Below are 16,125 nucleotides of genomic sequence, written 5' to 3'. Positions count from 1 at the left end.
ATTTGGATTTGAGATCGAGGGATTTCTAGCCAAAACAATCTAAATGAGAATCGAAGACCTCATCGATAGTAGTCCAACGGTAGAAAGACAGACGAAAACGGATGTCCGATGAAGAAGATATGAATTTCTAACGGAGTTTTCCTGTCCCGGCCTACTAAAAATAATATAATAAAAATAAAATTCAAAATTAGCTGACGGAGTCTAAACGAAAGTTGTAGAGTATAATCTCACCTACGCGTGGATATAAATAACATCGAAAACGGAGATCATATGCGAAAGTTATGAACTTCTGAAGTTCGAGGCACGCATCCCAAAGTGGGAATGCCCTGCGTTCAGTGCTTGGCTCCGGATTGGCCACGTCGATGCTAATTCAACGGATAAGGGATAGGATCGGAACCCCGCTCCTACGCACCGCGTTCGCGACAGACTTCACCCTATAAATAGATATCAAAGGGCAGCCGTTTGTGGTTGTAAAATCTCTTCTCTCTCACCCTTATTTCATCGATCTACGTGCAAATTACACCCCCAAAGCCCCAGTATCATCCCGAGACCCGAAGCAAGTCCCGAAGCCCTGAAGATGCCGAGAAGTAAAGTTTCCAAGCCGAAACTCTGCCCGCGAGAAGCCCGGTTTTTATGAAATTTCCCGGTTTCACCAAAGAAATACTACTCTTAAAGCCATAGTGTTGTCCGATCATCTTCTGATCAAGTGAGTGTATATTCCCTTTCTTCTAACACATAGATATGAAGTATCTACTTTAGAATACGTGTTACGTGTGTATAAATATACGTGTATATATATGTTATCTGTTTATTTGGGATGAGTATTGAATGAGTATCTTATCAGTTTTTAAGTTGCATATGAATGCATATGTATGTTGTTATCTATAGAAATGTTGGGTAGAACTTGTGTAGATAGTTGATGTGTGATAAATTGATGAGAGGCCTCGATGTGATTGTGATCTAGTCATTTAACAGAATATGGATGACAAGCACGGACTCTTTCTAGACTGTCCTGTGGAATGCTGGCATGCTCATAACCTGTAGGTGTTGGTGAACTTGGGTGTTCATTTGATGTATTCTATCCCCCTCATGGTTGCCTTTAGGATATCTATTGTTGAGGAAACCCCTTTGCAGTAATGTCCATACCGATAAAAATCCTAGATTAGGTCCCTGGTAATAGTGGTTGTCATAGGGACGTAAAGTGAGGATAACGAGAATGGGTAATCGGGTTATTGTTGATTGGTGAATTGAATATAATTATTTATTGTGGATTGAAAACCCTATATGCTCACCAGGCTCCCAAGCCTGAACCACTCAGCTTCTTTGTATTATAGGTAGTGGCGCGAGAGCATAAGTTGGAGAACTTATGAAGATGTTTTTGTTTATAGAACAGTAGTTATATATAACTGTGTAAGGTCTATGTTTTATTGTTTATGCTTTTGTGTCTGTATCGGAACATGACATCCCGAGTTTTGATATATAATGAAAATACATTACTTTAAGAAATGCTTTGATAAATCTTATTTTATCATGTAATGTTTTGGGGACAAATTCCGCAACTCTTTTAAATCAATGGATTTACTTTGAAATTATTTTAAAAGCATAAATGAAACCGGTCTTTTCTGGCCGTGATTTTGGGGATGTCACATGAGGTATTCTGGGGAAACTCACTAAGATGTGTGCTTATAGTTTTATGTTTATGGTATCAAGTACTTCTTGTGGTTTTAAAATGAAAGTTTACTTAGAAATTTTTGTGACGTCACAAATAATTATACCAAAAATGTTAGATTCTACTAAATTTCTTTTTTGATATTTTGTTTGACCACCAAACCCACTTTGATTAATATGAATATTGACTTTTTTGAACATCGAAGTCTTAAAATTTTCATTATTTGGCCACTATGTGACATCCTCAAATTCACGGTCATTGTAAAATTTTATTTATGCTTATTTAAAAATCAGGGTATCATTTTTGAAAAGTAGTATTGCGGAATTTGTTCCGAGAAAACATGATAACGATGTTATCAAAGCATTTCCAAAGAAATGTATTTTTATTTAAAACATCGGGATGTCATTGTCATTAAAGAAACATAAGCATAAACATACCTTACATTCATTTGCACTAATGATTTACATCTCCTTTAATCTCTCATTGTAATGTATCTTCGCATCGATACATGTGATTCAAATAAACTGAGTGGGTCAGGTTGGGAAACCTGGTGAGTACATAGGGATTTCAATCCCACAATTTTATATCATATATGCATTTTAGAACTCACAATATATACAATTTCACCTCATATAAGCAATTTTTACCCCACCCCGTCAATCCCCACAACGACACGATCCATACTCTCGGATCTAAAATTAACAACTTTACCTAATCCCTACTCCTGGATCAGGTATGTCTAATCCATGCTCTTGGATCAATGACAACTGACTATGTCCACTCCATACTCTCGGACTAGGGACGAATGACTATGTCTAATCCATGCTCTCAGATTAATGACAAATTTTAAAGTTCTACCGTTTGTCTATATCTCACTTGTACTCATAAGAAGATACTACCCAATATTTCTCGTAATTAATTTATGTTTACTCTGTATCCTAAATCATTATATGTTGTCAGATATGCTCTTAACACGTATTTAAGACATTATCAAATATTTTACACATAAACAAATATGTAATACTTTAATTAATACTTGTATTAAAATCATGTTCATGAAAGGGACTATGCAATCACTTGTTAAAGCGACGACTCAAAATTCGGGCAGCGCTTCGTTTCTAATAATCGTCTTTTCCTTCGACAAAATCTAGCATTATTATCGCTAAGTTTTTAGTCTAATATTTATTGTGACTAAATATTAGTCTAGATTTATCATTAACTCCAAGTATACTTCACGATCTATCAAGTAAGGAATAACCATATAGGATCATATCGGATGTAGGGTCCGTTTGGTATACGAAGTATATTGTTTGGAAATCCCACTTTAAATACCTCACTAAATCACAACCTATAGATCATCCGCGTAAGTAGATAAATCAATATAACGACTTAGAATCACTGATAAATATTGCTTATAGGTTCATAATAACGATAATGAACTTAAACATAAGTTAACTTAAAATAAGGTAAGCATAACTCACTTACAATGGAGTTTAGCGAGGAACCAGGCTCTGTGTGAGCAGAACTTCTGAGCTGAAATATCGTTTTCTCAGAACCTTCCGGCGCTCCAGGAATCGCTACTAACACCTAAGAGGTGCTAAGGAGAAACCTTAAGGGTTTGGGGGTGTTTGGGAGAGAGTTGGAGTGAATTGGTGTGGAGAAATGAGGAAAAACGAGTGTTATTTATAGGCTGCCAGCTCCCGCGTATGTTGGGCATACATGGAGCTACGTTGGGTGTACTCTTGGCACATGTCACAATCTCGTGCAAATCCGTGAGGACGAAGGCGTGGCCCAGATCTTGCCACGTGTCACTCGCTGGTTAATCATAAACATTAATTATCTTCTAAAATCCGTAACTTTTGCATACAATACCCATTTTTGACGTTCTTTATATCCATCCATAGGTAGCGACGTGATCTATAACTTTCTCTTAGACTCCGTTGGCTAATTTTGAATTTATTTTTTTAAAGTTATATTTTAACAAGCTTAGACAGTTAAAGTCCTTTAAAAATTTATAACTTTGTCATCCGACGTCCGTTTTCGATTGTCTTTATATCCTTGAGCTCCTATTGAAGATATCTTTGATTCTCGTTTAGGTTGTGTCGGCTATTGATCGATCGATCTAAAATTTGATTTCCGGACTGTGTACTGCTATGCTAAATCTTAGAAAAATCATAACATCCTCAAGCGAAGTCAGATTTTGACATTCTCTATATGCACTCTATCGGTTTAACGTCTACTATGACTTTTGTTTAGATCGTTAAGGCTAAAAATCAGTTTATTAAAAATTCACTTTTTACGTTGCGCGGAGCCGTGCCGGTTTTGTCGCAAAACTTCGATGGGTCATAACTTCTTCGTTAGTCGGATTTCAGCGTTCTTTATATGTACGGAATCCTTGTAACATACTATAACTTTGGTTAAGATTATTTACTCTAAATAATCTTCTATCAAAAAGTCATTTTTAATGTTTATTGTCTCTAAATTGATTAGCCTGAATATGTGGGCGTTACAATTTTCTCTCCCTTAGGATGATTACGTCCCAGAATCATCAACGAGATAGGACTTGTATAATGACTCCATACATTTCCTTTCCATCCTAGGTGGTAATCGTTACTCTTATGTCCTTTTAAATGAGTATCTAACTTTAGGACTCCTTGACTGTTGGCGATGCGCAATCTTGCACTCGCTCTTTATCACTTTCAATCGTAACCTTGAGTTACAGAATCAATCTTTATTGGAGACTCTTGATCTTTCTTAACATACTTAACTTAAGATAAGTTATTTTCTTCGATTACCGTAACAGGCTGATGGGTCATGTTCTAATAATCTCTCATTGTATGATGCAACGCTTAGACTCTGGTCTTTTTGAGTTAGATTCTATAATGGAAGATACCTTCCTTATTGTTCTAATGTGGTCTAATGACATTCTAGCATGTAATACTTTTACCTATAAGCTTTTTACTTTCACGGTGATTGTGATACTTCTATTGATCACTTCGATTATCTTTCACTTCAATCTTTTGGTTTAAGTCGGATGATATATCGAACTTAGTTCTCTGAACCACGTAGAATACTTATCTTAGTCGGAATCGATATTATATGACCACCAGGGTAAGAATAATAGTCATCTTCGTAGTCTACCGAAACAATGGTAATGACAGACATGAATAAAACAGAACCAATTACTAGTGCCTTGGTAACCTTGTGAATTTCCTTGATCCAAGTGCGAGTCTTGTGCTTCCGGTAGTATAAGCCTCTACTACCTTTCACACCTACTCATACTCGTCCCAAGTATTGTCTCGCAGTTCTCCAAGTCACCACACAAGAAAAATCATATTGCAACTTAACACAACAGATAACATAACCAAGGTCCATATTATTTCTTGAAACCATCACATAGATATTCAAGTTCACCCTATACCATGCCTCTTATATTAGGCTACACCACATGATACTATCTATATGGTTACTTTATATCTCGATCTTCAGATATATAAACCCTCACTCCTGATCCCTTGTATTGTCATCTGCTTCATCAAGGATCATCTGGAATGATCTTGCCTTTGGCTTTGGCGGTGCATTTGGCCTTGCTGCTTCATTTTTCTTTGGGGAATCTTTTGACATATGCCCTTTGTCTCCGCATCCATAGCATACCTTATCATTAAGCGTACAATTCTCGGAATAGTGACCGATCCTACCACACTTGTAACAAGTCACTTCTCCATCACATCTCCCATAATGCTTCTTCTTTCACTTTTCACACCACTTGGCTCCATACTTTTGGTCATCCAGGTTAGACTTTGAGAATCTCCCTTTCTTATTAGATCTTGAGGATACCTCAATCTTCCTCTTTTCTCCTGCCTTATCTTTTGCTAGACCCTTTTTTCTTATCTGGGTATCTACATTCTTAGCTGCCTAGATGTCGGTTTTCAAGGTGGTTTCTTGTTTGACCATTGGACCGAGGTCTGCTGGTAATCCATTAGCAAATTTTTTGACCTTGGAGAGTTTTGTTGCAAATAAATAAAGAATAAGCTTCGTTTTCTCCATAAAACTTGCATCATACTCGCTGATGCTCATTCTTCCCTTCTTTAGATTATGAAACTCGTTGATCTCTAGTATATCCTACTCAGAGTAGTACTGCATTTTCAGTTGCACCAAAAAGTCTTCACAAGACATCTTTCTATCTTCTCCCTTGGGTATGGTATCTGCTAGTAGCTTCCACCAGATTAATACCCCGGTCTTAAACAGTGTAACCACGAGAGCCATCTTCTATTTGTTGCTGCAATCGTAACTTTCAAACATCATCTCCATCATAGATATCAAATCCATGACTTCCACCGGTGTTGGGCTTCCAGAGGACTTGGTGACTTGGATGCCATGAAATCCTTGTACTTTCATCCACGTCCATCATTTCCTCCATTGGGTTGGTTTCTTCTAACCATTCGTGGCTCATCTTGACTGACAGTCTCACTATAGTTTCCTTCCTCCGACTGTTTAATGTTCAGTTCAGGTTGTATAACAGGCACAGTAGGTTCACCCCTATTCTGTCCAAGTAGAAGCCTCGTCTCTTCCATTTGATGATCCAACATCATTTGTATCATTGCCTGTACTCTTGCCATTGTGATTGGCTCGGATGCAGCTGCTACCTCTAGTGCACGCTCAATCACTCGTAGCTCAAGCTGCTGGTTATCGTTTCCCAATCCGCTTCGAGTTCTCACCACGTCAATCTATACACCAAATCAGACGTTCATTGTGTAATGAAGAGAATTAAGATAGGGAAAGCATTATTAACGATAGACGTAAAAATCTCTTTATCATTCCAAAAATGTTATATGTCAGTTCTAATATCTTAATTAAACGTTTAGAAATCTGAACATATAAAATTTCCAGCTCCGGTCGGCAATAGACCATAGATCTGATAGCATCATAAAGCATATTATAACATAAATCATTTAGCACATTAAAGCAATTTAGGCACCTCCCCTAAATAAGCTAGTGCTCGTGTCTATTCAGGCATACATCCTATATATAGAAGATACCTGTCTCACAATCAGTGCTTAGCATTCTAAGTTTAAGTCTAGAAATTTCCTACAAATTCCTAGTTCGCTTAAACTAATGCTCTAATACCAACTGTGACATCCCCAATCACGGTCATTTTAAAAATTTTATTATGCTTATTTAAAAATCAGAGTATCCTTTTTGAAAAGTAGTATTGTGGAATTTGTTCGCAGAAAACATGATAATGATGTTATCAAAGCATTTCCGAAGAAATGTATTTTTATTTAAAGCTTTGGGGTGCCATTGTCAATATAGAAACATAAGCATAAACAAATCTTATATTCATTTGCACTAATGATTTACATCTCCTTTAATCTCTTAGTGTAATGTATCTTTACATCGGTACCTGTGATTCAAATAAATTGAGTGGGTCAGGTTGGGAAACATGGTGAGCACATAGAGATTTCAATCCCACATTGTTATATCATATATGTATTTTAGAACTCACAATACACACAATTTCACCTCATATAAGCAATTTTACCACACCCCATCGATCCCCACAACGACACAATCCATACTCTCGGATCTAAAATTAACAATTTTACCTAATTCATACTCCCAGTTCATGTATGTCTAGTCCATGCTCTTGGATCAATGACAACGGACTATGTCCACTTCATAATCTCAGACTAGGGACGAATGACTATGTCTAATCCATGCTCTCGGATTAATGACAAATTTTAAAGTTCTACCCTCCGTGTATATCTCACTCGTAATCATAAGAAGATGATACCCAATATTCCTCTTAAAGTTTTAAATCATTATATATTGTTAGATATGCTATTAACACATATTTTAGACAATATCAAATATTTCACACATAAACATATATGTAATACTTTAATTAATACTTGTATTAAAATCATGTTCATGAAAGGGACTATGCACTCACTTGTTAAAGCGACGACTCAAAATTTGGGCAGCGCTTCGCTTCTAACAATCTTCTTTTCCTTTGACGAAACCTAGCATTATTATCGCTAAGTTTTTAGTCTAATATTTATTGTGACCAAGGTTCTAAAAAGCTCGTCATGGCTTCGCCATGGCGCGTCATGGCTCCAAGGCTTGTGTCTACCGCCACGCTTTACCAAAATGACGTCTTAACTCATATATGTGTATAAAATAGAATAATTATTGAAAATACATATAAAAATATTAATTATATACAAAATAGCCGTCTTAAGTCAGGCGTTACAAACGATGTGGTTCGCCAAGGCTCGTAAAAGCTTGAGGCTTGACATTGCCGCCAAGTCATGCCTTAAGTTATTTAGAACATTGATTGTGACGAATTATTAGTCTAGATTTATCATTAACTCCAAGTATACTTCACGATCTATCAAGTAAGGAACAACCAGGTAGGATCATATCGGAGGTAGGGTCCATTTGGTATACGAAGTATATTGTTTGGAAATCCCACTTTAAACACATCACTAAATCACAACCTAGACATCATCCCCGTAAGTAAATCAATCAGTATAACGACTTAGAATCATTGATAAATCTTGTTTATAGGTTCATAATAATAATGAACTTAAACATAAGTTATACTTAAAGTAGGGTAGATATAACTCACTTACAAGGGAGTTTAGCGAGGAACCGGGCTTCGCATGGGCAGAACTTCTGAGTCAAACGCTCTTCTTCTCGGAGCCTTCTGGCGCTCTAGGACTCGCTACTAACACCTAAGAGGTAGTATGGGAAAACCTTGAGGGTTTGGGGTGTTTGGAGAGAGTTAGACTGAATTGGTGTGGAGAAATGAGGAAAAACGAGTGCTATTTATAGGCTGCCAGCTCCCGCGTACGTTGGGCGTACTCAAGGGTACGTTGGGCGTACTTAGTACGCTGGGCGTACATAGAGCTACGTCGGGCGTACTCCTGCCACATGTCACAGTCTCGTGCAAAGCCTTAAGGAGGAAGGTGTGGCCCAGCTCTTGTCACGTGTCACTCACTGGTTATTTCTAAACACTAATTATCTTCTAAAATCCGTAACTTCTGTATACGAGCTCCGTTTTTGACGTTATTTATATCCACGCGTAGGTAGCAACGTGATCTACAACTTTTGTTTAGAGTCTGTCTACTAGTTTTGACTTTATTTTTATAGTTATATTTTAACAGGCTTAGACAGTTAAAGTCAGTTAAAAATTTATAACTTTATCATCTGACATCCGTTTTCGACTGTCTTTATATCCTTGAGCTTCTATTGATGAGATCTTTGATTTTCGTTTAGGTTGTGTCGGGTAATGATTGATCGATCTAAAATTCGATTTTCGGGCTGTGTACTGCTACGCTAAATCTTAGAAAAATCATAACTTCCTTAAACGAAGTCAGATTTGGACGTTCTCTATTTGCACGCTATCGGTTAGGGATGCAAACAAGCCAATCTACTCGTGAGTTACTCGAGATCAAATCGTTAAAAGCTTGACTCGAGATCGATTTTAAACGAGCACAAGCCGAACTCAAGTTTAATATTAGGCTTGTTTATTAAACGAACTCGAGCTCGAGCCTCTGTTCCTTGGCTCGATTAGGCTCGCGACCCTAAACGAGCTTACATATATATAATAATTTAATAAATACCATTTTAGGAAATTAGAGTATACCGTAAACGATCCGAGCCCAAATCAAGCCCGAGCCCGTACAATTCTTCACGAGCTGATCTCGAGCTTTGTACCATAATGCTCGAAACGAGCCGAGCTCGAGCTCGAGCCTATAAATATTTAAACAAGCCGAGTTCGAGCCCGGTCAGGCTCGAGCTCGGTTCGGCTCGTTTGTAGCCCTACTCTCGGTTTAACGTCTACTGTGGCTTTTGTTTAGATCGCTAAGGCTAAAAATTTGTTTTTCAAAAATTCACTTTTACGATACGTGGAGCCGTGCCGGTTTTGTCGCAGAATTTCGACGGGTCATAACTTCTTCATTATAAGTTGGATTTCAGCGTTCTTTATATGTACGAAATCCTTGTGACACATACTATAACTTTGGTTAAGATTATTTACTCTAAGTAATTTTATATCAAAAAGTCATTTTTAATTTTTATTGTCTCTAAATTGATTACTCCGAACCTGCATGCGTTACACACTAAAAGTTATAATTGAGGTCACAATCTGACCACTGAGACATGCTAACAAATTTATAGGTTTCTTCGTTTATGTGGCATGCCACACAAACAATTTTGACTCACAATTAAGCACAAGATGCTACATAACTACATGACATAGACGTAGGGTCCACGTTGATTTTTAGATTTTTTTTAACATTTACACTCTATGTGTGTATGTGTGTATCCCCCTCCCCCCTCATTCCTCTCTCTCTCTTTCTCTCATGAGTTACAACCTCCGCAATTAATACTTAACTAAAGGTGCAAAAAAGAAGAAAAAATATATTCTTTATATTAGAAAATGCTCAAATTACTGTCTTTTTTACTTGTATCAACATTATGTAATGGAGTAGTGACAATCTACATGAAATGTAAGTGAATGATACAAAAACAAGTTGAGATCAATCGGAGTTTATGACAAATAGTTATCCCGGTTCCAACACTCAATCCTAAAGCAAACCATGTAAATATAACTTACTTTCAAAATTCCTAACTTAAAAACACAGTGTGATAAAAAAAAATACCGATCAATTCAAAACCCTAAATTGATCGATCTAGAGGGATTTTAGAATCACCTTCACCAATCTCTTTTTGTATATCCTTTGGATCCTTTTCATCAATAGCACATCCATTCGAAATGCAAGTTTTGAAGAATTCTTTCATTGTCCATGTCAACTCCATTGTCATTGACCTCGACCTCATTACTTTCGCAATCTCAATGACATTGTCTAGGGATATGTCGCCATAATGCGTGATGTTTTTCACATTCTTATAGTCACATTCCGACTCGTTCAAGGTTATGATGACTAAAGCGATGGTGGAGGGGACGACAAAAACTTTAGCCTTGCGATTTCGAATAATGAGATTGCATTAGCAACCCCTCAAATCCTTGGTTGCTTCTTTGGATATGTCTTCTCTAATCTTCTCACGGGAGAGACCTAATGGTCTGATTTTGGGGGCGTGTGAAGAAGCTACACTGATATTAGGGGAAGAGAGAGTTAACTATAAAAATTGATGTATATGCCATATCAACGCCACATAGATAAAAGTGAGTCAATTTGTCGATATGGCATATCATATAAACATAAAAACTTATAAAACTATTACAGAATATTCCAAAATCTAAATGATAACAAAACTGAAAGTTAAAAGATTTAATCAGGACGACGAGTAAAATTTTAATGATAAAATAATAACAATACTCCTAATTAACTTTAATGGTAAAATTCATACTTTCATGGTAAAAAAATAATACTCCTAAATCCTAATTAACAATGTTTCATTTTACCTTTATTTTATTTAACCTTCAAAATATTATTATTTTAACTGTTTAGTTTTTATCATTTGAATTTTTAGTATTAAATGTTAAATTCGTAAATGATCATATGATAAAAAAAATGTATGAAAATAAGTATAATATAACCGATGAAAAACTTATGTATTATCAAATATTTTTAGTTTGCTCAATATTTTTATATAAATAAAAAGTATGATTTTTAGTTTAAATATCAACAACCAACTAAACACATGTTAACAAAAACTTTAGCTTTTCTTATAAATTAAAATATAATCAACCAACTTGTATTATGATCGATGTTTTGTGTATATTTTGTTGTTGTATAAGGATGTGTAATTTTGTAGTTTATATTTTGTTGTGTAATTTTGTAATTGAAGTTAGAGATGATAAATGCGTATAAATCAGCAATCGGAGTTGCAAGAATGAAGAAACCGAGTAAAAAAAAAGCCTGTCTATTCAACATTCTCTCCACTCCCTTTAATCTTTCATTGGGTCCCTGTCCCTCATTGTCTTTATCTGCTTCTTCACTGGCCTCTTTATTACATCTTCTCCCCCCATCATCCATTTCACTCACTCCGTCCCTTTCAACCCGCCGGCATCTCCTCTCCTCCGACATGGATAAAGAAAACCTCGCTTTTCCCCATCACTTCGCCTCTCCGTACTCCACCGAGTCTGAAAGCGACGATGAAGATGTTGTCGCCTTAACCCGCCGCTTCTCTCGATCTGCCTCCTTTACAGAACCCCTTTACAATAATCTCAAGGTTTGTAACTTGTAAGTTGACGATGGTGCGTACCATACCCAGTATTTTATTTTTCTGATTTTTCTTTTTTTGATGGATTTTAGGAGAAGAGGGTTTTCTCTGGCTCGCCGGAATCCACTCTTGGATGGTTGGGTTCTGTTCATTCTCAGGCACCTTCGCTACCACCGTTTACGAGAAGTGAAGAAGATGCTTGGAATATGATCTATGCTGCTGCGGGTCAAGTTGCACGAATGAAGATGAGAATGAGCTTGAGCAACACAGGTTTACCTGGAGTTGTTCCTTACTGTGACGGAGAAGAGTTTTTCCGGCAGCAGCAAAGTTGTCGGAACAGATGTCTTTCGGGAAGCGAAAGCGTCGGAGGTGGATGTGGTGGTCGACCACCGAGTTTTCCTCAGACTGCATGGCCTCCGCCCCAACAACGCCTCCAACATCGTTCAAATCAACAAAACCCCTGCAATGCGCCGGTCATGAAAGGGGTTGTTATCGGTGGATCTGGGGGCGGTTGTGACGGTGGTGCTGCTACGGCGGCGAAGAGGGAATGTCCCGGAACTGGTGTGTTTTTGCCCCGCAGATACTGTAATAACCCACCTGAATCTCGAAAAAGACAAGGTAAATTTGTCTTATTCATCTTCGCGTCAGAAATTGCAGAGTCAAACTGATTATATATTCAAAATTTCTTCATAATTCCAGATCTTTGGTTGTTTCTATTCGACCGAAACTATTCACACAATTAATTAATTTTACCAATATTCCTTTAATCTATTCTTCTTGCAGCATGTTCGCCTGCTAATCTGCCAGCTAAAACGGTTCAATATTCCAATAACACCCTTGTCCCCATTACCAGGCAGCCTCAAACTCAAGCACGCATCAATGTCGGCCTGGTTCCACATTATGGTAAACTAATCCCACCGGATCTTATTCTCCCAACATTAGAATTTATATTATTAATGTAAGATTCTTCATAAAACATGATTAATTTTCAGAAATGTTAATGGGTCGGAGGAATGCCATGAGTCTAGCTGCTCAGCAGCTGCGAAACAACGTCCATGGCCACGGCGGCGTAATGGAGTCACCGGTGAATAACCCAGAAATGCTCCTCCCTCAAGAATGGACCTACTGAAACTCCGTTTTTTGGAGAGTAGATAGAAGAAAGGGTTTATAAGTATAAGTAGTAGTGGTGGAGATATGATTTTGTTTGATGTTGATCATCTAAGTACAGTGATGAAAATAAATGAGAAGGGTATCCGAAGACCTTTTAGGACTTTTTGTTGGAGAATTTGAAAATTCCATTTGTTTTAAGATTTTAATAGATATGAATATATGATGACTAGTATTTTATACATAAAAAGTTTACATTATGTGCAAAAAGCCAAAAGGGCCGGTTAAATAAAAGGTATAATGGTAAAAAATAAAAATAAATAAAAAGGACTAATTGCAGAAAAATCTAACCATCTATTTACTAACAATCTATCTACCAACATTTTAATTTTTTTTTTTTTTTACATTATTTGTATTTAGAAAAACCGTTATATTTTTATTTATTTTTTAGATTTATCTAAATATTCATTTTTTTTAAGAAGTTATCAATTTTTTGTCATTGCTATCTTATTTGTTTTTAGATTGACATAAAAAAATAAAAATAAATAAGCAATGTCATTTATTTTTGATTAAGTAATGATAGTTGAGTAAATGACTAAATAATATATTTGTAAAGTTTTCAATACCATAGTAAAAAACTTACATTTTAAAGAAAATAAAAGTTGTTTTCCATAAAACCATAAGTCATCCAAACCATTATTTCACCGCAAGTCATAAAATCCGAGTATCAAAATCATAACATCTCTAAAACATAGTGACCGACGGATGTCTTCGTCCCGATTTTCAGAAATACCTGAAACATTTAAATCCATAATTATAAGTCAAAACTTAGTGAATTTCATAAAATACTTACACAACAATATACATATAATGCATGCACACAATGCCTACATCATGCAACTAGACCGCCACCTGGGCCTTCAACACAAAGTTTGGATCGCCCTCTTGGCTTTTAGCACAAAGTCGGTCTGCCCTTCGGAGTCTACAATATCAAGTTGGACCGCTCCCCTTGGGCCTACAGTAGTGAACTGGACTGCCCGGGTCTCTTGGCTAACAACACACAACTAGACTGCATCAACTCAACCACAATATGTCGACATACACAAATAATAATAACAAGCAAACACTTATAATCATAACAGATTACCAGTCTAATAGATTACTACAACATATCAACATCCAAAGATACAAATGATATGTATTGCAATACAAAGTATAGTGAGAAAACTCATTTCACAGACGAAAGCAGAAATCCCTACAACTCGTCACACGCTATAAACTCGTGCCACACCTACCTAGCCAAATAAGGATAAATAATCAATCTAAGACCTAAATCTTAAAGTTTGACCTCAAGTCAAACTTGGTCAAAAAGTCAACGGTCAAAAGTCAATAGTCGAGTCACCATGTCGTGGCCAACACCATGACCGCGTTGTGGTGGCTAAACGCTAAAAATAGCCGCGAACTCCCTTGCCACCACGTCATGGCAACAACATTGCCACGTCGTGCAATAAAACCTAGCTAGCTTAATTCATTAAGCTCTTAATCCTTATTTTTAGAGCTTCAAAGCTCAGATCTGGATCGATTAAGGCTATAAATGGATTAAGTTTCTGTTGAATTAGTGTCTAAGTCCATAACTATTTTGGTATGTACTTGACTCGATGGTGCATGGTCCTTTTGGGTTGCCTTCACCAAAGCAACTTGATAGGATGAATTATGGAGAAAGGATTAAATATGATTTATTAATATATTATGGGAATAATATATTAAAGGAGAAATCATATTGTTTAATTAATATTAGTCAATAATTAATTGGTAATTAGTTTTGTGACTAAAAGAGATTAATTAAACTTAAGGGACTGGAATTGTGATTATGAGATAATTGCAATTTGGGCCATGGATTGCCTTTTATTATAAGGTGGACGAATTCTATGGGGGAAGCCCATATGAAATCGTCCAAGGCCTTAAGGAAAGGGCTCCATGGGTTGCTAAGGGCTTAAGCATCAAAATTAGGGTTTCCTTGTTAGATAACCCTAATAGCCTCACTATATATAGATCCCTAAAGGACCAAAAACGTGGACAAGACTTCTCTAGGGTTTGTAGACGGTTTTGGGCAGCCTCCATCCTCTCTCCTCTTCATCCTCTTGCTTATGGTGTTTGTGAACCATTAGAGGAGTGACAATTGTGACTCTATGCTTTCTAAAGTCAATACAAGGAGGAATTGGATTGTTATTGCTACATAACAATCAAGGTAACATCTTAAACCTATTCTTATGTTAATATGATTACTTGAATGCTAGAATAAGGGTTTATAGTCTTGGATAACTTGCATGTACAATAGAGAAACCTAGATCCAAGCATTAGGGTTTGTATGAGCACATAGGATGTTCTTAGGACCAAAACCCATCAGTGGTATCAGAGCCTAGATTGGTTTCTATTGTATTGATGCTTTGTATGTTGAAAAAATTCGATTTTTGTGCTTCGGGGGTCAGAACTCGTCGAGTTTTTTAGATGAACTCGCCGAGTTCATGATGAACTCGACGAGTCCATGCCTGACTCAACGAGTCGGCTGGTCAGTGAGAGGGAAAACCGGGATTTCTTGCTGTTTTTGCTTAAGGATAGTTGCCTTATCATATTAGATCAATATAAATTCGATTTTATGATATATTTGACTATATTCTTGATCTAATTGAAGATATTTATCAATTAATAGAATATTTGTTTCCTTATGTGATAATTGATTAATTATTTTAATTAAATTGGTAAATTATTTTGCAAGAAATCATTAAATAAATCAAATATGGATAATTATGTGATTGATTGTTAATTTAGATTATTTTTTATTTGATCCTTGTGTTATGAAATGTTTCATATTTTCCCCTTTAGGTTTTATAGTTTAAATTTGACCTAAAAAGTTTTGTTGTTTTGAAATTTAAATAGTTGAAACCCTAATGTTTTGAAAAAGGTTTCAAAACTTGCCCTCAAGTTTTGGAATTTAAATTTTGATTAATTGTTTAATTTTGATGTATATTTAAATTCTAAACCCTAATGTTTTGAAATGTTTCAAAATTTGCCCTCAAGTTTTGGAATTTAAAAGTTGATTAAAGGTTTAATTAGGAATGTTAAATTCTAAAACCCTAGTTTTTGTTTTGAAAAAG

At 36.2% G+C, this 16,125-nt stretch overlaps 1 protein-coding gene across 1 annotated transcript; it reads left to right on the top strand.

The window, feature by feature from the left end:
- Positions 1-11,515: 11,515 nt before the first annotated feature.
- Positions 11,516-13,220, top strand: LOC145070999 (uncharacterized). Its single transcript, XM_079017948.1, has 4 exons — positions 11,516-11,872; positions 11,956-12,481; positions 12,647-12,766; positions 12,856-13,220. The coding sequence occupies exons 1-4, from the start codon at positions 11,534-11,536 to the stop codon at positions 12,990-12,992; spliced, it is 1,122 nt and encodes a 373-aa protein (XP_078874074.1). The 5' UTR covers positions 11,516-11,533; the 3' UTR covers positions 12,993-13,220.
- The last annotated feature ends 2,905 nt before the right edge of the window (positions 13,221-16,125 follow it).

Source organism: Lactuca serriola, chromosome 8 (genome assembly GCF_051521515.1).
Source record: "Lactuca serriola cultivar US96UC23 chromosome 8, Lser_US96UC23_V15, whole genome shotgun sequence".
NCBI classification, from domain to species: Eukaryota; Viridiplantae; Streptophyta; class Magnoliopsida; order Asterales; family Asteraceae; genus Lactuca; species Lactuca serriola.
The sequence above is the reverse complement of the archived record's forward strand: the minus strand, read 5'-3'. Positions and strand labels throughout refer to the sequence as shown.